Source organism: Oncorhynchus masou, chromosome 18 (genome assembly GCF_036934945.1).
Source record: "Oncorhynchus masou masou isolate Uvic2021 chromosome 18, UVic_Omas_1.1, whole genome shotgun sequence".
NCBI classification, from domain to species: Eukaryota; Metazoa; Chordata; class Actinopteri; order Salmoniformes; family Salmonidae; genus Oncorhynchus; species Oncorhynchus masou.
In genome coordinates, this window is record NC_088229.1 from 47,036,823 (window position 1) to 47,059,676 (window position 22,854).

A 22,854-nucleotide genomic window follows, 5' to 3' on the forward strand; every position below is an offset into this window, starting at 1 on the left:
AATAGCATATTGAAAACGGTGTGTCTCTGTGTGACCAAGAGGCCGCAATATGTCCAACATATCATTAAATCACTACTAGTATAAGGCTCCATTCCGGGCCTACTATTTGCACGGTCGCTGCGGTCAGACCCGAGTGAGCTATGGTCAAGTGGTTAATCTCCTTGAACTCGGTACGGCCTGGAAACTAGCATGATGCCATGTTTCCCATCCTGTGATGATTTAAGCCTGCACATTTCTGTATTTCAGCCATATTTGATGGCAAAGTTCATACTTCCCCTTTAGGATATGAATGGGACCATTCAGTCTTTTAATGTTGATATTTGTAGAGGTACAGGTGACCCTGAACATGTGCTTAAAGGAATTTTGAGAATTGCCTGCACAGAAGCAGAGTTATTGCATAACCTGTGAACCCGTGTTACTCTTAGGGAGACATTCAGATGTGTCAGACTACATGAACTGGCATGCGCAGCAAGAATACCTCTGTGGCTTATCCACCTCAACCTCCCCCCGATGAGCCCATCGGAATGGGTGTGTCTCTGTGTGACCCAGAGGCCAAACTATGGCCATAGCATCATTAAATCAATACTAGTCAGGCTTCATTCCGGGCCTACTATTTGCACAGTCTCTGCAGTCAGACCGAGCAAGCAACAGTCAGATTGGGCATCTCCTTGATCTCGACATGGCCTAGAGACTAGCTTGATACCATTTGTTTCCCTTTCTGTGATGATTTAAGCCTGCACATTTCTGGAATTAAGCCTTATTGGATGGTGAATTCATACTTCCCCTTTTTCGATATGAAGGGGACCATTACATCTTTTCATGTTGATATCTTTAGAGGAACAGGTGACCCTGAACATGACCCTGAAAGGAATTTTGAAAAATGCATGCACAGAAGCAGAGTTCGAACATAACCTGTAAACCCATTTTATCCTTATGGAGAAACTCGGATGTGTCAGACTACTTGACAAGAGCGCGCAGCTAGTATACCTCTGTGACTTATCCACACCAACCTCTCACCGATGAGCACATCAAAAATGGTGAATCTCTGTGTGACCTCGAGCCCTGAATATGTTCAAAGCATCATTAAATTACTATCAGTCAAGCTTCATTCTATGCCTACTATTAGCACGGTTGCTACAGTCAGACAGAGCGTGTTACGGTCAAGTGGGGCAAACTCATTAAACTAGGCACTGCCTAGAGACTAGGTTAATGCCATTTGTTTCCAGCACAATTTGATGGTAAAGTTAATACATCCCCTTTAGAATATGAAGGGGACCATTAAATATTTTCATGCTGATATCTGTAGAAGTACAGGTGACCCTGGATATGTGCTAAAAGGAATTTTGAACATTGCCTGCATAGAAGCAGAGTTAGAGCATAACCTGAAAACCCATGTTTTCCTTAGGTAGAAACTGGGATGTGTCAGACTACATGAACCAGCATGTGCAGCTAGAATAACTCTGTGGTTTATCCACCACAACCTCCCCTTGATGAGCTCATCAAAAACGGCATATCTCTGTGTGACCCAGAGGCAGCAATATATCCAAAGCATCACTAAATCACTACTAGTCAGGCCTCATTCTGGGCCTATTATTTGCACGGTCATAGCAGTCAGACCTCGTTGAACTCGACACAACCTAGAGACTAGGTTGATGACATTTGTTTCCCTTTCTGTGATGATTGAAACCTGCACATTTCTGGATTTCAGCCCAATTTGATGGTAAAATTCATACTTCACCTTCAGGATATGAAGGGGACAATTCAATCTTTTCATGTTGATATCTGTAGAGGTACAGGTGACCAATGTCATGGAAATTTCCTCTATTTACCAAATCATGAGAGCAAACCACACACAAGTCAGAGTTAGTTATCATTAAGTCCATCTTTAATTATATGAGCTCTATCACAACCCTGTGACTCTCAGATCAATTCAGTGTCTATCAATGAATTCTCTGAGAGCCCCTTACACATTGCAACTGAGATCCTTTAATAACAGAGACACACATATCCAGACAGCATAGGCATAATTTATCGTTCAGCTTTGTCTCCTAAACTATGTTCTTTTCTCAAACTCAGAACCATAAACAAATCCTCCATATCAACAGCCATATATCAAATCCATCCTATCTTGACAAGATCACAGAGACACACTGACTGGCACACAGACATTGTGGAGCCAAAAGATACACACTTGACCTCTCACCTCTCTCCGGCCCAAGCAACTTAGTCTTGACATAGAACAGATACTGCAACCCCGCCACAGTATTATACAAAAATAACATTCTGATGAGAAGTAACTTACAAACATATGATGAATATAAAACATCTTACCTATGTTACAAACTAATTCTGATTATTCCCCAACACCCTGAACGTGGGCTATAAGGAATGTGAAAACTGCCTGCTCAGAAACAGAGTTCGAGCATAACCTGTAAACCCATGTTATCCTTATGGAGAAACTCATATATGTCAGACAACTTGACAAGCGCGCACAGCTAGAATACCTCTCTGTGGCTAATCTACACCATCCTTCCACCGATGAGCCCATCGAAAATTGCGTATCTCTGTGTGACTTAGAGGCCTGTTCCTGTCATCAATGTCCAAAGCATCATGAAATCACTATTAGTCAGGCTTCATTCCAGGCCTACTATTAGCTTGGTCGCTGCAGTCAGACAGAGCGAGTTACGGTCCAGTGGGGATTCTCATTGAACTAGGCACTGCCTTGAGACTAGGTTGATGCCATTTGTTTCCCTATCTGTGATGATTTAAGCCTGCACATTTCTGGACCTCATCCCAATTTGATGGTAAAGTTAATACTTCCCTTTTAGGATATGACCTGGACCATTAAATATTTTCATGTTGATATCTGAAAAGGTACAGGTGACCCTGAACATGTGCTAAAATTAATTTAAAAAATTGCATGCACAAAAGCAGAGTTAGAGCATAACCTGTAAACCCATGTTATCCTTAGGGAGACACTTGGATGTGTCAGACTACATGAACCGGCATGCGCAGCAAGAATATCTTTGTGGCTTATCCACCCCAACCTCCCCCCGATGAGCCCATCGAAACGGCGTGTCTCTGTGTGACCTAGTGGCCGCAATATGTCCAAAGTATCATTAAATCTCTACTTGTCAGGCTTCATTCCGGGCTTATTATTTGCAGGGTCTCTGCAGTCAGACCATGCGAGCTAAGGTCAAGTGAGGCATCTCCTTGACCTCGGCAAGGCCTAGAAACTAGCATGATGTCATTTGTTTCCCTTTCTGTGATGAATTAAGCCTGCACATTATAATGTGGGTTCAAATGGCTGTCACGCCCTGGTCGAAATATATTATGTTTATTCTTCATTTATTCGGTCAGGCCAGGGTGTGACATGGGTTATTGTGTTGTGTTTTTGTCTTGGGGTTTTGTGGGATGTCTAGCGTTAGTCTATGGCTGCCTGAGGCGGTTCTCAAGCAGAGTCAGGTGATTATCGTTGTCTCTGATTGGGAACCATATTTAGGCAGCCATATTCTTTGTGTGTTTCGTGGGTGATTGTCCTTAGTGTCCTTGTTCCTGTCTCTATGTTAGTTTACACTAGTATAGGCTGTTTCGGTTTTTGTTACGTTCTTTTTGTTTTGTAGTAATTGCATTGATTCGTGTTTTACGGTTTTTCATTAAACATTGATCGCAATCTACACGCTGCATTTTGGTCCGACTCTCCTTCACCGCATGAAAACCGTTACAGAATCACCCACCACAAACGGACCAAGCAGCGTGTTAACAGGCAGGTGCAGCGAAAGGAGGAATGGACATGGGAAGACGTTTTGGATGGCAAAGGTTGTTACACTTGGGAGGAGATACTGGCTGGAAGAGATCGCCTCCCATGGGAACAGGTGGAGGCACTTAGGAGAGCAGAGGCAGCCGGAGAGAGGAGCCGGCGATATGAGGGAACACGGTTGGCAAGGAAGCCCGAGAGTCAGCCCCAAAAATTTATTGGGGGGGGGGCTCACAGGGAGTAGGGCTACGCCAGGTAGGAGACCTGTGCACACTCCCTGTGCTTACCGGGGGGCTAGAGAGACCGGGCAGGCACCGTGTTATGCAGTGGTGCGCACGGTGTCCCCAGTGTGGATGCATAGCCCGGTGTGGTATATTCCAGCTCCTCGTATCGGCTGGGCTAGAGTGGGCATCGAGCCAGGTAAGGTTGGGCAGGCTCGGTGCTCAAGAGCTCCAGTGCGCCTGCACGGTCCGGTCTACCCTGTACCACCTCCACACCCCAGCCCTCCGGTGGCAGCTCCCCGCACCAGGCTTCCTGTGCGTGTCCTCGGCCCAGTACCACCAGTGCCAGCACCATGCATCAGACCTACTGTGCGCCTCGTCTGATTAGCGCAGTCAGAGCCTTCCTCCTCTCCTGCGCTGCCGGAGCCTCCCGCCTGTTCAGCACTACCGGAGCCTTTCTCCTCTCCAGCGCTGCCGGAGTCTCCCGCCTGTTTAGCGCAGCCAGAGCCTTCCTCCTCTCCTGGGTTATTGTGTTGTGTTTTTGTCTTGGGGTTTTGTGGGATGTCTAGCGTTAGTCTATGGCTGCCTGAGGCGGTTCTCAATCAGAGTCAGGTGATTATCGTTGTCTCTGATTGGGAACCATATTTAGGCAGCCATATTCTTTGTGTGTTTCGTGGGTGATTGTTCTTAGTGTCCTTGTTCCTGTCTCTATGTTAGTTTATACTAGTATAGGCTGTTTCGGTTTTCGTTACGTTCTTTTTGTTTTGTAGTATTTGTATTGATTTGTGTTTTACGTTTTTTCATTAAACATGGATCGCAATCTACACGCGCATTTTGGTCCGACTCTCCTTCACCGCATGAAAACCGTTACAATGGCAAGTCATTTCAGTAATTCATGATCAGTAACTGGTCAAAAACTGTAATTTGATCTAATGATTAATAACAGTTTTGTAATTGATAAAAAACAAGTTGGATATAAGCCATATTTTGATTCTGGAATTAGTATATTATTGTTTGTGAAACAACAAAAGTTAAGTATATTATACATAAGAATACCTACTGTTGGAAATATTCAAAAAGCTGATGCAAATAGTAACCTATTTTTTTTTATAGAACTCGCACAATATGTTTTACAGTTTTGACAGAATAGTGATTTGTCACAAAAAGCACTTGGGGAAGCACTTGGGGAAGTCCACTGAAAAGTATCAATAATACATCAATAATAATTTATATGAAGCTGTTTCAAAATACGAACAACTATAGATCAGAGACATCCACAAATCTCACGGGTGTTCACAAGTCACTTGCACCTTTCACTGATTAGACTGTGGGGTTTAAAATTTCAATGCACAAATACCTAATATGTCTAAAATATTTCTTAGAACTATGATTTTTACAGTTGATTCAATTCAACAATTTAAATGGACTATGTTTGATGGCAATTACTCTTTCTTTATACCAATATATATTGATATTTAACCTTTATTTAACTAGGCAAGTCAGTTAAGAACAAATTCATATTTACAATGATGGCCTACTGGGGAACAGTGGGTAAACTGCCTTGTTCAGGGGTGAAATTAAAGATTTTTACCTTCCAGCAATCTTTTGTTTACTGGCCCAACGCTCTAACCACTAGGCTATAAACATCCTGATGCAAATATTTGATTGAATTGTACGTAACAGGGAGTTTTACCTCCCCACAAAACACAAAAATACAGCTACTATAAATGTTGCTGTTTATGTTTTGGAATTCTAAGAAGTTGCAATCTTATTAGAAAACAGCACGTAACAGCACTTAAATCGTATTAAGATTACATGTTTGATTTGGAAAGGTCAGAGTTTGTGAATTGCCAAATTACTGTGCTATTCTGATGATGTCACTGATAACACACGTGACATTGTATAGATGATTGTCAATCAAGGACGGGAATGGAAAGAAAGACCATTTTCACTCTGCATTTTAGATAGTTGAACAGCTCATGTGGTTTCTATGTATTGATGCTTACACATTGCTTACATTTATCACCCTAGATACCTGAATGAGACTCATAGATACCATAATTTTAGGCCTACACTCTGCATTAGGAGTTTTTACAATTGCAAAGCAGATCATCTGAGTTTCTCCTATAATAACAAAAGGATTTTATGTTTGATTGTCATCATTGTCATTGATTATCATCTGCTATGGTAACTGGCTCTCTCTCTCAGTCTGACCTATGTTACACTATCAGCCTGGAGGTATGGTGCATCATAATGGAGTTATAATACATTGTAAGACTTTTCATAAACATGTGTGATAATAATCTTGACTAGATAACACCCATTTTTATTCAGTTGAAAGGTTGATATAGAGATATAACATATTATAAGACATTAGAAAGCCTCATACATGTTATAAAGCAGGCTTTAAGTAAAGTGTTACCACTGTATCAATGAAGTCACCTCATATCTTACTACCTTGTTAGTCTTTATTGTATTTATCTTATCTCCCATACTCTCCTATGAAAGTATTGTATCCATTATTTATTTTCTGAGCATCAACCATCAGACAAGGTACGTACGAAGTGTTGTGGTAATAATGTTGAAAAGGAAACAGATGTTAACTGATGCTGGCTGCTAAACTGTTCTCTCCACGTAAACTGAATCATACATAAAACTCGAAGAGTTGGATGGAATGAACGGTTCTCAAACACTACCTTGTGCTCTTTCGTTGGAATCAATTAATGTCAAGGGACTTTACCTTAGTAACATCACCTTAATCAATGACGTGCAAGGTTTAATGTCACATTTGGTGCATCATAATGAAGGCGATTGTTTACTTTTACTGACCAGTTATAACCTCTCTGACCATTTATCACCTGTCAACAGTGAACATCTATTTTAGTAGTTTACTTTCTAACAGGAATGATGTGCTAACAAAAAAATACTTCTATGTGAAATAGGACAACATTTTACATTACTGCCTTTGAAACTAAGCTTGGAGGAGAGAAGAGCATGCAAAATACATTTCTTTCTTTCTTATAATCTCAGGGTGGCCGGAAGGATGTGTTTTCATGAAAAGCACCCTTTTTGGTAGGATTGCAGAGTGTAGCTGCTCTACTAATTCTTCTTTGTAGCTCAACCAGGACCTTTGACGGTAATAACCTACAAAGCAAGATTGGAATGCCCAATCTCTGGATGACCATATGGCTTCTACTGGGACTAGAGCTCTAAAGGATTTATATCAGGGGAGCTCTACTCTTTACATGAACTTATCCAGATTCAAAGGAATGCAAAGTAGTATCATGTTTGATGAGTGAAGCCTGCAAGTATGATGCATTTTGATGTGGTTATAATGTGTTGTTAGAGCAACAGTTGTTATACACATGTATGACCCATTATATTAGCATCTCATAATATTAAATGCACATTGCTTTGGGAACCAAAGGACCATGAGTTACAGTGTATTTGGAAAGTATTCAAGACCCCTTGAATTTTTTCCACATTTTGTTACGTTACAGCTTTATTCTAAAATGAATAAAACATCATTAATCTACACACAATACCTCATAATCACAATGTGAAAACAGGTTTTTAAAAATGTTTGAACATTTATTACAAATCAAAAACAGAAATACCTTATTTACATAAGTATTTAGATCCTTTGCTATGAGACTCGAAATTGAGCTCAGGTGCATCCTGTTTCCACTGATTATCCTTCTACAACTCAATTGGAGTCCACATGTGGTAAATTCAATTGATTGGACATGATTTGGAAAGGCACACACCTGTCTATAAAGGGCCCACAGTTGACAGTGCATGTCAGAGCAAAAAGCAAGCCATGAGGACGAAGGAATTGTCTGTAGATGATAACAAGAAATAATAAAGTGATGAAGCATTATACCTGTCGACTAAAGAAGTGTTAAAAATATATATGTATTTTAGTCCATTTAGAGAAATTATGTTCTTGGCTATTTGAGCTGGACAGGAATTCATCATTATATGTCATAATTTATAATATCAACATCTAATAATATAGTTTTTCACCAGTCTGGCATGGCGTGTCTACTGCTCATCCTAAACTAGAGACTGAACATAAATATATCCCAATGCCAGAACAAACACAACACTCCATGTTAACCCCAGACTAAAATGCCTCACACACACACACACACCAGGTCCAGTGACTTTAATGAATCTACAACAACATTCGTACCTTTTGGAAAACCAAGAGGACAGTTTGTGTGTGATTTTCACATGCTTAGTTTATTTGAGCTTGTTCTCAATTTGAGGCACTTCAGTCTTTTCCCCAGTGAGGAACTGCCAGATGCCTCCTCTGTAGTTCTCATTGCCCAGGGCGTACACGAAAACATTGAAGGTGGGAGAGGTCTTTGCCAGAATAGGAGCCAACTTCAAACAGAAGACCAAACAGAGCAATGTCAATGTCTCAGTACGAGCTCAAGAAGAAACAAATGATACATTTGTGTCAAACTGTACAATAAGTTTGTTTAAATACAGATATACATAAAGGGTCGAATGACTCAGTTGGTTGGAAAATGACATTTGGCACATCAGAGTTGTGAGTTTGATTCCTGAATGGGCAATACACAATACAAGTATGTGTTAAATGCACATTGCTTTGGGAACCAAAGAACCATGAGTTACAGTGCATTTGGAAAGTATTCAGAACCCTTGAATTTTTCCACATTTTGTTTACGTTACAGCTTTATTCGAAAATGAATGAAACATATAAAAAATGTTCTTTAATTTACACACAATACCTCATAATCACAATGCGAAAATGTTTTTTTTTAAATGTTTGAATATTTATTACAAATCAAAAACAGAAATACCTTATTTACATAAGTACTTAGACCCTTTGCTATGAGACTCGAAATTCAGCTCAGGTGCATCCTGTTTCCACTGATTATCCTTCTACAACTTGATTGGAGTCCACCTGTGGTAAATTCAATTGATTGGACATGATTTGGAAAGACACACACCTTTCTATATAAGGTCCCACTGTTGACAGTGCATGTCAGAGCAAAAAACCAAGCCATGAGGTTGAAGGAATTGTCTGTAGATCACCGAGACAGGATTGTGTCGAAGCACAAATCTATGGAACGGTACCAAAACATTTCTACAGCAGTGATGGTTCCCAAGAACACAGTGGCCTCCATCTTTCTTAAATGGAAGAAGTTTGGAACCACCAATACTCTTCCTAGAGCTGGCAGCCCTGCCAAACTGAGCAATCAGGGGAAAGGGGCCTTGGTCAGGGAGGTGACCAAGAACCCAATGGTCACTTACAGAGATCCAGAGTTCTTCTGTGTAGATGGGAGAACCTTCCAGAAGGACAACCATCTCTGCATCATTTCATGGATGGAAGCCATTCCTCAGTAAAAGGCACATGACAGCCCACTTGGTGTTTGCCAAAAGGCACCTAAAAATGCTCAGATAATGAGAAACAAGATTCTCTAGTCTGATGAAACCAAGATTGAACTCTTTGGCCTGATACCTAAGCGTCACAGCCAGAGCCCTGACTTGAACCCGATCGAGCATCTCTGGAGAGACTTGAAAATAGCTGTGCAGTGACGCTCCCATCCAACCTGACAGAGCTTGCAGAGAAGAATGGGAGAAACTCCCCAAATACAGGTTTGCCAAGCTTGTAGGTGCTTCAACTAAGTACTGAGTAGAGAGTCTGAATACTTATGTAAATGTAATATTTCAGTTTATTTATTTTGAGGGGGTGAACAAGTTAATGCATTTCAGAATAAGACTAACGTGACAAAATGTGGAAAACGTCAAGGGGTCTGAATAATTTCTGAATGCACTGTATATAATCAAGCAGTGCCATTAATGCCTACTATATTACACAGAAACCCTGAGTATTGCATTTGGTAAATGGAGTAAAAGACCGTTGGCATACACAAAGTCATATGACCTTGAGAAATATATATTAAGTTTTCTGTCAGATTAGATGCGCTGTGTGCGTGTGTGTTGTCCTTACCATCCTAATTTTGGGAGAGACCAAGTTGGCGTTTTCAACAGCAGCGTAGAAGGCAAGAACTCCATAGGGTCCCCAGCAGAACAAAAATGTCTTCAGGGGAGTGGAAGTGTTAAACTGTAGAGAGATTGACAGTATATTACTTACAATGCCTTCAGAAAGTATTCATACCCCTTTACTTTTGCAAAATGTTGTTGTGTTACAGCCTGAATTTTAAAATGGATTAAATATGTTTTTTTTTGTCACTGGCAAACACACAATACCCAATAATTTCAAAGTGGAAATGTATACAAATGTATTTCAAATGAAAAGCTGAAATGTCTTTAATCAATACGTATTCAACCACTTTGTTATAACAAGCCTAAATAAGTTCATGAGTAAAAATTTGCAAGTCTCATAATAAATTGCATGGACTCTCTTTGTGCAATAGTGTTAAAATAATGTTTTATGACTACTTCATCTCTGTAGCACACACATAGATTTATCTGTAAGGTCCCTCAGTGGAGCAGTGAATTTCAAACACAGATTCAACTTCAAAAACCTGCAAGGTTTTCCAATGTCTCGCAAAGAATGGTTGGGTTAAAAAAAGCAGACATTGAATATACCTTTGAGCATGGTGAATTTATTAATTAAAGATACAGGTTGGATAAACAACATTGTAGTTACTCCACAATGCTAACCTAATAGACAGAATGAAAAGAAGAAAGCCTGTACAGAATAAAAACATTCCAAAACATGCAAAGGGAGAAAGAGAGAGCAGAGAGATGAAGAGAGAGATGGAGAGAGAGAAGGAATTGTTACTGTTCAAGCCATGAAGAGAACAAAAAAAGAAAGAAAAACATCTCGGATCATGGGGCTTACATGCATGTGACGGTCTGGTCACAAGCATGGGATAACGGCTGGGATAGAAACACAATATGCAGCTTACCATAATTTCATAATGAACTACATTCCGAGTTCAGCTCGTAAACAAAGACATCATGCACCAAAACAGGTACACAGGGAAACGTTGTTTACTGACCATTGAGTAATCCCATGTTTCATATTCATACTGCAATATACTTGGGGGTAACAGTATGTGTTCTTTTTGAGTACACATGACACAAAGATTGGATTGCCATGTGTACAACTTTTGTATCCATAAAGGAATGTTAATTACATAGTTTACAGTTTTGTAGACATTTCTAGTAGAAACCCAACGCTCTGTTTGTCAGGGGAGTCTGAGAGGAGAGGGGGCTTTGTTCGTCCAAAATAGTGATAAGGTGATGTGTGGATTTCAGGTCTTGGATGTGTGTGTGTCTGTGTGTGTGTGTGAGAGAGACACAGAGAGAGCATGTCTGTGTGTGAATGATGCTATTTGAAGGTTACATAACAGTAACAGTGCTGCCTTTGTGAGAAGAGCTCACGCTTTCCTGCAGCATAGTCACATTTGTGCTCCGACTAGCAAGGTCTTAGACCTAGCTACAGCACCATGAGTAAATGTCTTATGCAACATATAGAGGCAACCTGATTCAGTCCCTCCAGTCCCGCGGGACGTATGTATAGTGGCTTCCTTTATGGCACAGTGGTTGCTTTTCAAACCAACTCACCTAATCCCTTCTCCCGGGGGCCTTGATGCTCTACACCTTACATGGGCAAAAAAACTAAATAGATTAACATTGGCACTATAGGGGTTGTGCATGTTGACAGAGGGTGTTCTTTAATGGAAGCCTCTCCAACATAATCCAGGTAGAATCAGGAATTCCCCAGGGAAGCTGTCTCGGCCCCTTACTTTTTAAATTCTTTACTAACAACATACTACTACCTTTGAGTAAAGCCAGTGTGTCTATGTATGCAGATGACTCAACACTATACAATTTTTAAAATTAACTAAATAAATTATTATCTACAATGACGGCCTACCCCGGTGTCATGACGTTGGCCTGGGGGGTAGGTTTATGACAGTCAGAAATACCTCTTCCCCCCTTTTTCCTCTCTCTACCCTACTGAGGTTACCCTTGGTTAACATAGAGATTCTGAGAATGTCAGAATGTGAGGGGAAATGAACTATATTCTGGTAAACCGAACAATTGAATATATGCGGTGGTACTTAATGAATATGATGTCAGTTCGGTTGTCATCTGAGATATTCTCATCAATGATAAGATGACATAAACTCTACAGTGGAAAGTCTACACATCAGAGTTATCGGATTCACAAGGATTTGTTATTGAATTTAAATGTTTGAATATTAAATTATTTGTGATGGGATGAAATGTGATTTTAGCTTTTAAAATGTGAGTTTTCATGTGTGGGTTTTCATAAGATATTGCTGCTCACTCAGTGGCCCGCCCACGTGAAGAGACAGAGGTTGTAAACCGTCTACCACACAATGACGTTGCTACAACTTATCCAATTGACCACCAGAGACATTCTTCAAAGGACAAAGGACTCGGTTTGACAACACGGACTTCCATCTACCACCAACCTACTGAAGCGCAGCTCAGAGTAAATGTTTATTGCCCATTATCCAAAGGGCGGTAATTTAGAATGCATAAGATACTGTATTTACGATAGCACAGCTTTTTCCCTTTGTTCCTCAGTCTCCCGCCTTTCACTCAACCCAGTCCCTTTTCCTTTGTGTAACAAGCTGTCATATCTGTTCCGCACGCTAGGGACGTTTTCCTTTATGACGTCATTTGTAATCAAGTTATGATTAATTGTGTGTATGTGTAATTAGTTAAGTATTTAGTAAATAAATAATGTAACCCAATTTTGTATTGCTGATTCAACTTGTTAGCCAGGGTTCGTGCAGATAAAAGGATTTACAACTTTCAGATGAGACTGAATTAAGGTGACGATTGATATGGACGGCTATTGATGTAAAATATTACTAGATCTTTAAGAGTTTATTCGGAAGATAACAGCTCTATAAATATTATTTTGTGGTGCCCCACTCTCTAGTTAATTACATTTACATGATTAGCTCAATCTGGTGATATTAATTACAGATCAATTATTTTATAGAATAGCATGTTATATCACTTATTCCGGCATAGCCAAAGACACAACACCAGCCAAACCCTAATGACGCTGGAACTCCTAATCACGGCCGGTTGTGATACAGCCTGGAATCAAACCAGGATATGTTAAGACACCTCTAGCACTGAAAAGCAGTGCCTTAGAACGCTATGCCACTCGGGAGGTACATCAGTGATTGAAATGACTGCTACACTTAAAGCGATGCAGTTTGTTTCAGAATGGGTGGCAAGGAATAAGTTAGTCCTAAATTAGTGACCCGATTCAGTCAACTAGGCATATGTTGCAAGTAATGACTTCGCAGGAGAGCTTTTTGAATGGTAAAAAAATGATTTTAGAAAATAGCATTTTTTTGGCAGAAATGCTTTCTCGAACATGTGAACTTTCATGTGCCGCAATATCAAACTTGTATGCTGGTCATTGAGTGTACGGGGGAATTACTTTTTCAGTAACCTGGTTATATTATGAGCCTAGTTGGTTTAGCCACAGAAAAAGCCAGCAACCTTCCCGCTAGTCATGATTGGCTGAGATAAGTGGGCTGGACATGCTGAGAGATGAGGTTGGATTGGTCTGCCATGTAGCAAGCACTTGTCTATTGGAGCTGGTCAGTATTTCTAGGTAATCGTGTTGAACAAGTTTAAAAAAAATTGTATCACGTAGTAAAACTGCATAAACCTAATGTCAAGTTAAAGTGTAGTGTTCACTAGCTAACATTAGCTGGCATGCTAACTAACTAATGTTATGTGTATGCTCTCCGCTTTCTGGAGGACTGAGTTTTGAAATCAATGGAATTCGAGTATGATAGCCAATGAGATGGAGAAACACCCATCTGGATTACATCTTCAAACTAAGGGCAACCATGCCTAGCATCAGACAGAAGACGCATCCAACCATGATGTAAGATAGTCTAGCTAGCTACATTCAGATATGACACATTTCTAATTTTGACAATATGGTTTAATTTCTAGTGTACTGTTAGCTAGTTAACATTAGCTGGCTGGGTCGCTATGTAATGTTATGTGTATGATCTTATTCTTTGTATCTCAGACACATTTGCTTGACTAGTTATAGCCATAGAACTGGTTGGTTTGCTACCTGCAAATTCATGCAGGGTAGTAAAGTCATGAGTTGTGATTATGGTCCATTGTTTAGCTAGCTAGCTACATGTCAAGACTCCACTATGCAAGTCTCCATTTCAGTACAATGTCACTGCAACTGTTGTTAGACGTAAAAGCTGGTAAATTCGCTCTGGCTATCTACTCCAATTTCAGACCATGGATAAGATATTGTTGCTTGCTACATTTTCAGATTTTACTCGTTTCTAATTTTGACAAAATATTTTTTTAGCTAACATTAGCTGGTTGGCTTGATAACTAACATTATGTCATGCGTTGGGATTCATTGTTTACCTACCTAGGTATCTAGCTACATTTCTTAACAAAAAACTCATCTTAGTGTGCCAGAGAGCAGAATAACTGATACATTTTTTAATGCTGAACACCCATTGAATATGTCCGGTGTCAGTAAACGTAATTCAAATCGTAATTAAATTGTTGCCAGCAGCACTGTTAGAGTCACCAATGCTTTGAATAACATGAAAACAGACTAACCAGCTCTGCTAGGGTGAGTAAAATGGTCAGAGTGCGGTGTTCTCTCATTATGTGTCTGGAAGTAGCTAGCTAATGTTAGCCAGTTAGCTTGGGTGCTTTCGGCTCAACACTACTTATTGGCCTGAGCGTACAGTGTGCGCCTTGAATGCGAAATGCTCTGCATTTACCAACGGACAATCTGACTGCACAGTTGAAGTCACCAAAGCTCTGGATAACATAACAGCCTAACCAGCTCTGCTAGGGCGAGTAATGTTCAGTGAGCTGTTCTCTCTCTCTCTCTCTTAAATGTCTGGAATTAACTGGCAAGTTAGTACAGAACGCTCGGATCAACCCTTAAAGAGATGGGTGGGGCTAAGGCTTAAGAGGGTGTGAACAATGCTGAATGGGTGTACACAAAGGGCTCTCCAATAGCAGTACCAAAACATTAAAAGACAGTCATCAAAAGTCAGTTTACATGTTGATCAACTTTCAAAGCAGAATTACTTTCCTATTTTTTCCTCAGATGCAGTGTATGATATTTCACTTTGTAGCTTTGAGTCTCTACTTTTATCCAATGTAAAAAAAAAGGAAATTCCAACGTTGCTCCAAAAGATCAAATCCAGGTGGTGAGTAACATGTATCAAAAACTAAAAGCATTGCATTTGAGAAAAATCATTAATGAAACCCTAAACCTCAACTAAATCTTGTAATATGGAAATTGAGCAAGTTGAGGTGAGTAAACTGCTTGGAATAACCCTGGATTGTATCATTGTCAAAACATATTGATACAACAGTAGCTAAGATGGGGAGAAGTCTGCCCATAATGAAACGCTGCTCTTTACAGCACTTTCAACAAGGCAGATCCTACAGGCCCTAGTTTTGTTGCACCTGAACCACTGTTCTGTCGTGTGGTCAGGTGCCACAAAGAGGAACTTAGGAAAATTGCAATCAGCTCAGAACAGGGCAGCATGGCTTGCCCTTAGATGTCCACTACCGTTCAAAAGTTTGGGATCACTTAAACATGTCCTTGCTTTTCAAAGAAAAGCTTTTTTTATCCATTAAAATAACATAAAATTGATCAGAAATACATTGTAGACATTGTTAATGTTGTAAATTACTATTGTAGCTGGAAACTGCAGAGTTTTTATGGAATATCTACATAGGCATACAGAGAACCATTATCATCAACCATCACTCCTGTGTTCCAATGGCATGTTGTGTTACCTAATCCAAGTTGATCATTTTAAAACGCTAATTGATCATTAGAAAACCCTTTGGCAATTATGGTAGCACAGATAAACTGGTGTAGCGATTAAAGAAGCAATAAAACTGGCCTTCTTTAGACTAGTTGAGTATCTGGAGCTTCAGCATTTGCGTCAGCATTTGTGGGATCTTTCTTCTGAAACTCGACAGTATACTTGTTCTGAGAAATGAAGGCTATTCCATGTGAGAAATTGCCAAGAAACTGAAGATCTCGTACAACGCTGTGTACAACTCCCTTCACAGAACGCAAACTGGCGCTAACCAGATGCTGGCCTTCTAAGCAGAGTTCCTCTGTCCAGGGTCTTTTGCTCATCTTAATCTTTTCTTTTTATTGGCCTATCTGAGATATGGCTTTTTCTTTGCAACTCTGCCTAGAAGGCCAGCATCCCGGTGTCGCCTCTTCACTGTTGACATTGCGACTGGTGTTTTGCGGGTATCATTTAATGAAGCTGCCAGGGCATCTGTTTCTCAAACTAGACACTAATGTACTTGTCCTCTTGCTCAGTTGTGCACCTGGACCTCCCACTCCTCTTTCTATTGCTTGGAAGGCAGCCACGGTTCGTCCTTTATTTAAAGAGGGAGATCAAGCTGATCATGACTGTTAAAGGCCTATTTCTAATTTACCCTGTTTATCAAAAGTGTTCGAAAAACTTGTCAATAATCAACTGACTGGCTTTCTTGATGTCTATAGTATTCTCTCTGATATGCAATCTGGTTTCCACCCAGGTTATGGATTTGTCACTGCAACCTTAAAAGGTCCTCAATGATGTCAGAATTGCCCTTGATTATAAGGAATGTTGTGCTGATATTTGTATTGACTTGGTCAAAGTTTTTGATACTGTAAACCATTCCAGTCTTGTGGGTTGGCTATAGAGTATTGTTATCTCTGAGGGGTCCTGGGGCTGGTTTGCTGACTACCTCTCTCAAACAGTGCAGTGTATAAAGTCAGAACATCTGTTGTCTCCGCCACTGCCTGTCACCAAGGGAGTACCCCAAGTTTCGATCCTAGGCCCCACTCTGTTCTCAATTTACATAAACAACATAGCTCAGGCAGTAGGAAGCTCTCTCATCCATGTATTGTCTTATACTCAGTTGGCCCCTCCCCGGATTTTGTGTTAAAGGCTCTACAACAAAGCTTTCTTACTGTCCAACAAGGTTTCTCTGCCCTTAACTTTGTTCTAAACACCTCCAAAACAAAGGTCATGTGGTTGGGAAAGAAGAATGCCTCTCTCCCCACAGGTGTGATTATTACCTCTGAGAGTTTAGAGCTTGAGGTAGTCACCTCCTACAAGTAATTGAGAGTATGGCTAGACGGAACACTGTCCTTCTCTCAGCACATATCAAAGCTGCAAGCTAAAGTTAAATCTAGACTTGGTTTCCACTATCGGAATCGCTCCTCTTCCACCCCGCCTGCCAAACTAACCATGATTCAGATGACCATCCTACCCATGCTAGATTACAGTGACACAATTTATAGATCGGCAGGGAAGGGTGCTCTCCAGCGGCTAGATGTGCTTTACCATTCGGCCATCAAATGTGCCACCAATTCTCATATACTCCTCTGTAAACTGGTCATCTCTGTATACCCGTCGCAAGACCCACTGGTTGGTGCTTATTTATAAAACCCTCTTAGGGTTAGGCTATAAAACTCCCCTTTTGGTAGGCCGTCATTGTAAATAAGAATTTGTTCTTAACTGAATTGCCTAGTAAAATAAAGGTTAAATAAAAAGAGTAGCTGCTGCCTTGGCATGGGGATCCATAATAAATACAAATAACAATATAGTATTGATATAGGGCTTAGCGACGAATGAAAATAATAGCAGACATCCTTCTTACCCTGGGGTTTCCAGTCTTCTTGAATTTCTGGCTGATGGACTGGTAGGAGGACATGACAACAAAGGTCTGGATTGCCATGTTGAAAATGGCCATGGGGATCAGGTAGGATGCATAGTTGCTGTTTAGAAGAAGAAAGAACACAGGATGTTATGAAACAAGTGCACCTGGGGAGCAAAGACGAATGTTTTACAATACAGAAATAGACAATACTACAGTGGTTGGCAAAAGTATTAACCCCCCTTCGCATTTTTACTATTTTGTGGTTTACAACCTGGAATTAAAAAAATAGATTTTGGTGGGGTTTGTATCATTTGATTTATACAACCTGCCTAACACTTTGAAGATGCAAAATATTCTATATTTTGAAACAAACAAGAAATAAGACAAAAAACTGAACTTGAGTGCAAAACTATTTACGCCCAGAGACAGTACTTTGTAGAGCCACCTTTTGTAGCAATTATTGGGGTATGTCTCTATAAGATTGGCACATCTAACCACTGGGATTTTTGCTCATTCTTCAAGGCAAAACTGCTCCAGCTCCTTCAAGTTGGATGGTTTCCGCTGGTGTAAGGCAATCTGGGCTTTGACTAGGCCATTCCAAGACATTTAAATGTTTTCCCTTAACCTTTTATAACTAGGGGGCACTATTTTAATTTTTTGATGAAAAACGTTCCCGTTTTAAACAAGATATTTTGTCACGAAAAGATGCTTGACTATGCATATAATTGACAGCTTTGGAAAGAAAACACTCTGACATTTCCAAAACTGCAAAGATATTGTCTGTGAGTGCCACAGAACTGATGTTACAGAAAAAACCCAGATAAAAATACAATCAGGAAGTGCCCCATTTTTTGAAACCGCCTCATGGCAATGAATCCTTATATGGCTGTGGAGGAGCTTAACTTTTTTTTCAGCTTACCTTTTCCACGTTTTCCCCAAGGTGTCTGCAGCATTGTGAAGTATTTGTAGGCATATCATTGGAAGATTGACCATAAGAGACCAGGTGGTCGCTTGGTGTCCTCCGTCGCAATTATTGCGTAATCTCCAGCTGCAGTATTTTTCTGTTTGCCTCTGATGAGAAACCGACTGCCAGGAATGATTTTTCATCAAATAGAATTGTGAAAAACACATTGAGGATTGATTCTAAACAACGTTTGCCATGTTTCTGTCGATGGAGCTAATTTGGAAAAAAGTTTGGCGTTGTAAGTGACTGCATTTTCGTTTTTTTTTCTTAGCCAAACGTGAAGAAAAAAAAACGGAGCTATTTCTCTTACACAAATAATCTTTTTGAAAAAAATGAACATTTGCTATCTAACTGAGAGTCTCATCATTGAAAACATCCGAAGTTCTTCAAAGGTAAATTATTTTATTTGAATGCTTTTCTTGTTTTTGTGAAAATGTTGCCTGCTGAATGCTAGGCTTAATGCTATGCTAGGCTATCAATAGTCTTACACAAATGCTTGTGTAGCTTTGTTTGAAAAGCATATTTTGAAAATCTGAGATGACAGTGTTGTTGACAAAAGGCTACGCTTGTGTTTCAATATATTTATTTCATTTAATTTGTGATTTTCATGAATAGGAAACGTTGCGTTATGGTAATGAGCTTGAGGCTATGATTACGCTCCCGGATACGGGTTTGGAGTCGCAAGAAGTTAAACCACTCAAGTGTTTCTTTAGCAGTTTGCTTCGGGTCATTGTCCTTCTGGAAGGTGAACCTCCGTCTCTCAAATCTCGGAAGACTGAAAAAAAAGTTTGCCTCAAGAATTTCCCTGTATTTAGTGCCATCCATCATTCCATCAATTCTGACCAATTTCCCAGTCCCTGCCGATGAAAAACATCCCCACAGGATGATGCTGCCACCACCATGCTTCACTGTGGAGATGGTATTCTCGGGGTGATGAGAGGTGTTGGGTTTGCGCCAGACATAGCATTTTCCTTGATGGCCAAAAAGCTCAATTCTAGTCTCATCTGACTAAATGTTTGATGAGTCTCCCACAAGCCTTTTAGCAAACACCAAACATTTTCGTTAAGCAATGGCTTTTCTTCTGGCCACTCTTCCGTAAAGCCCAGCTCTGTGGAGTGTACGGCAGAAAGTGGTTCTATGGACAGATACTTCAATCTCCGCTGTGGAGCTTTGCATTCAATTAATGAAAACACATTGGTATATTTAAATTACAGTAACAATTGGTCCTTCGAGCGGATTCCACAAACTTGCCTCTGTCATCCAAAGGGAAAGCTGAAAGCCGTGCACGGACAGGTCTGGACTCATTATTTAAAGACCTGGCCTCTGAATTGAGGGTTTAAAAGACCAGGCCGGTATATGATCTAAGGGCGACAGAGAAGGTGACGGAGTCGAACCGCATTGCTTTTCCCAGTCTACAGGACGATGGTAAATAGTCTTAATTCTCGAATATGGGAGGAATTATTTAAGATATTTTTGATTGAATGTTCTAAAGGAGTTTGGATTTAATCAATGATAGGTGCTTGAATATTCTGAACAAATACACTAGGTTTCTACTTTGTGTTTTAACCAACATCGATAGGAAGGAAGGAAGAGATGTCCGAAATGACCTTGGTAACGAATTCTACCACAAATAAACATAACGGAAGGAAGGGATATAGTAAGTTTTGTTAGATAGGACGGTCGTTCTGTACAAATAGGATAGCCATTAATTCAAAAGACATGCCTAAATATAAATTAGGCTTGGTGAGAAGGTAGGGTTATCCTAGGCAAACGAAATAACGGAACCTATTCAATACTGAAAGAAAGTAATATCCACGGAGGTGGTGAGGGAAACATAGTCTAAAGAAGTGAGATATGAGACATTAATGTTGAAAGTCCCAAGGAACAATAGTTTATAATGAGCTTATGCGGGTGAAATTTAATGTCCGATCAAAAGTCAAATCTATAGACGAAGTTTCCAGAAAGGAGAAATAAATATAGAAACCCATACACATTGATTATCATTAAAGAGACACACACATAGTCAGACAGGAGAGCAACTAAAGTAACTGAGTAACGGTAAATAGCATATTCATAGAAATACACACATATAGAAGGTAAAAAAATTGAAAGGCATAGATAAGTGATTAAATACCATAGCTACTAGTAACGGTAAGGATTTAACTAACATGGGTAGTAAATCCTCAAAGGAGGTCCGGGAGAAGGGAAATAATGCAGGGAAGAGATAAGAGAAACACCTATTTTGGCCCGACAAGGAGGAGTAAGTTTAAAGAAGGAACGATAATTCGCTCACGTGTGAGACCTAATAACTTATCAAGAGTCACAATAGTAACTATTCCTAATTTATGATAGAAGAGAGCGAGATTAATGAGAATCCTCACTGAGGAAAAGCTTGGGCTTTAAAATTAGGGCTAATTTATGTTGTCCCGATGCCGGAGTTACGAATACAGACAATTGTAAAATGGGTCTATTTGCGGAGAATCTTAGTAATTTACGTAGCGTTGGTGGTATAGTGGTGAGCATAGCTGTCTTGAAAACTGCAGTCCATGGTTTGGTTCCCAGCCAAGGCGTTAACAAAAAAATCAGTGTTTTTGATTGTAATTAAAGTAATTGTTTGTTTTGCAGAGAAAGTTATAGTCACTAGTATTTGTATAAGATATAAACAGAACGTTTTAAATAGTTTGTTTGGTTCAAATTGAAAGACTAATTCATTCAATTTAAAATAAGGACGGAGCGAATTTTGAGGTAAGACGATGTCTGTTCAATAAATGATCTGTTTCAATAATGTATTGGGAATATAGTTGTATTTAAAATGCTGAATCAAAGACGAGAGAGTTATTTAAATCTAATGAATTCTAAATAATAATGAAGAGACAATTACGATAGATTTGTGCCCATCGAAATGTTCTTATATACATTAGCGAATTGAGAGATGAGAGATGTTGATTGATGTTGTAAGTTCTAATTCAAGATTCAACAGATGTGATAAATTAGGTTTGGTTTATCGAACCCGTACTACTGTTGCTGCAGACAGCCAACAATTATTTACAATTCATTGAAAGTCGTTGCGGCTTGGGTCTAGGTTGAGCGCTTGTTGATGACATCACTCACAAGGCACTTTTGTCGCCACAGAAATGATGTTGTAACTGGGGTGACGGAGAAAATGGTTTGTGTCTTTAAGAAGAAAAATGCGTGCATTATTGTTTTGAGTCACTTTTCAGAAGTTGATAAAAATGTCCAAATACATTTTTAAAAGTAGCTGTAAGTCGTCAGGGTAGTCAGGAAAGATGCTAAAAACTAGCCGCAGATTCACTAGGTGGGCATCATTGATTTGTGGCGTTTATTTGGACTGTATTTGGCTATGAGAAAGGGAGATCTGAATGTCTGAATCGTAAAACAGAGTGATAATGGATTTTGATGGTTATTGATTCCTGGTTTGATTGTTTAAGTAACAACAGTTAATTTGAGCAGGAAAGTTCATGTAGTCTAACATTACAATCTGTTTCCATTATGTGGAACAATGTTAGGGTATTAATCTTGAAAAGCAACCTCTATAGTAAAAAAACAATTGCATATGTTTCGGGAAATTAGCTAGGTTGAATTTGGTTATTTGAGCTTTTCCCATGATACATAGACATCTGTAACAGGGGCAAGTTGTTCTTTTTTGAGGAACATGCAGACTGTGTTTTGTTTATTTGAGATGTAAACATGAGTCTCTGAGTAATATTGTCATCTGAAGCATTATAGTAGGGAGTTTTTGTATAGTTTGTTTTTTGCTGATTAAAGTGGTTTGTTTATTTTGTTACTGTTTATAGTTTATTTTAGGAGTTGATTTAACTTAATTAAACATTGTATTCTGGTGTGTTTAAGTAGGGTTCCTTCTTCCGGAACGGATGGAAGTTATCTAAAATGTGTAAGTTGAAGGAGCCATGGGAGAATACGTTTACATTTTTATTAAATATCTGGGATTAAATTACTGATTTCTTACACTGAGAAATGTACGACATTTGCGACAGAGGGAAAAAGTAATACATTAGATCATAATGTTTTCAGGTTAATTGCATCTAAGGGTAGCATGTTTAGTTAAGTATGTATATACATTGACGTTGTTTAAATCTTATGATTAATGATTTGAGGTAAGAGGAATTATCATTAGGTTTGGTTTATAGTTCACTTTTGAGTTTCTGAATCGATGTAGCATAGTGAATGCTAGTTACGTGTTT

At 39.5% G+C, this 22,854-nt stretch overlaps 1 protein-coding gene across 1 annotated transcript in view; it reads right to left on the bottom strand.

Moving 5' to 3' along the window:
• Positions 1 to 8,223: 8,223 nt before the first annotated feature.
• Positions 8,224 to 22,854, bottom strand: part of LOC135504718 (RPE-retinal G protein-coupled receptor-like) — a 47,070-nt gene continuing 32,439 nt past the window's right edge. The window contains exons 5-7 of the mRNA XM_064923527.1: positions 17,668 to 17,785; positions 9,965 to 10,078; positions 8,224 to 8,367 (exon numbers count right to left, since the gene is read on the bottom strand). Coding sequence (XP_064779599.1) covers positions 8,224 to 8,367; positions 9,965 to 10,078; positions 17,668 to 17,785 — 376 coding nt within the window. The remainder of the gene's footprint in view (positions 8,368 to 9,964; positions 10,079 to 17,667; positions 17,786 to 22,854) is intronic.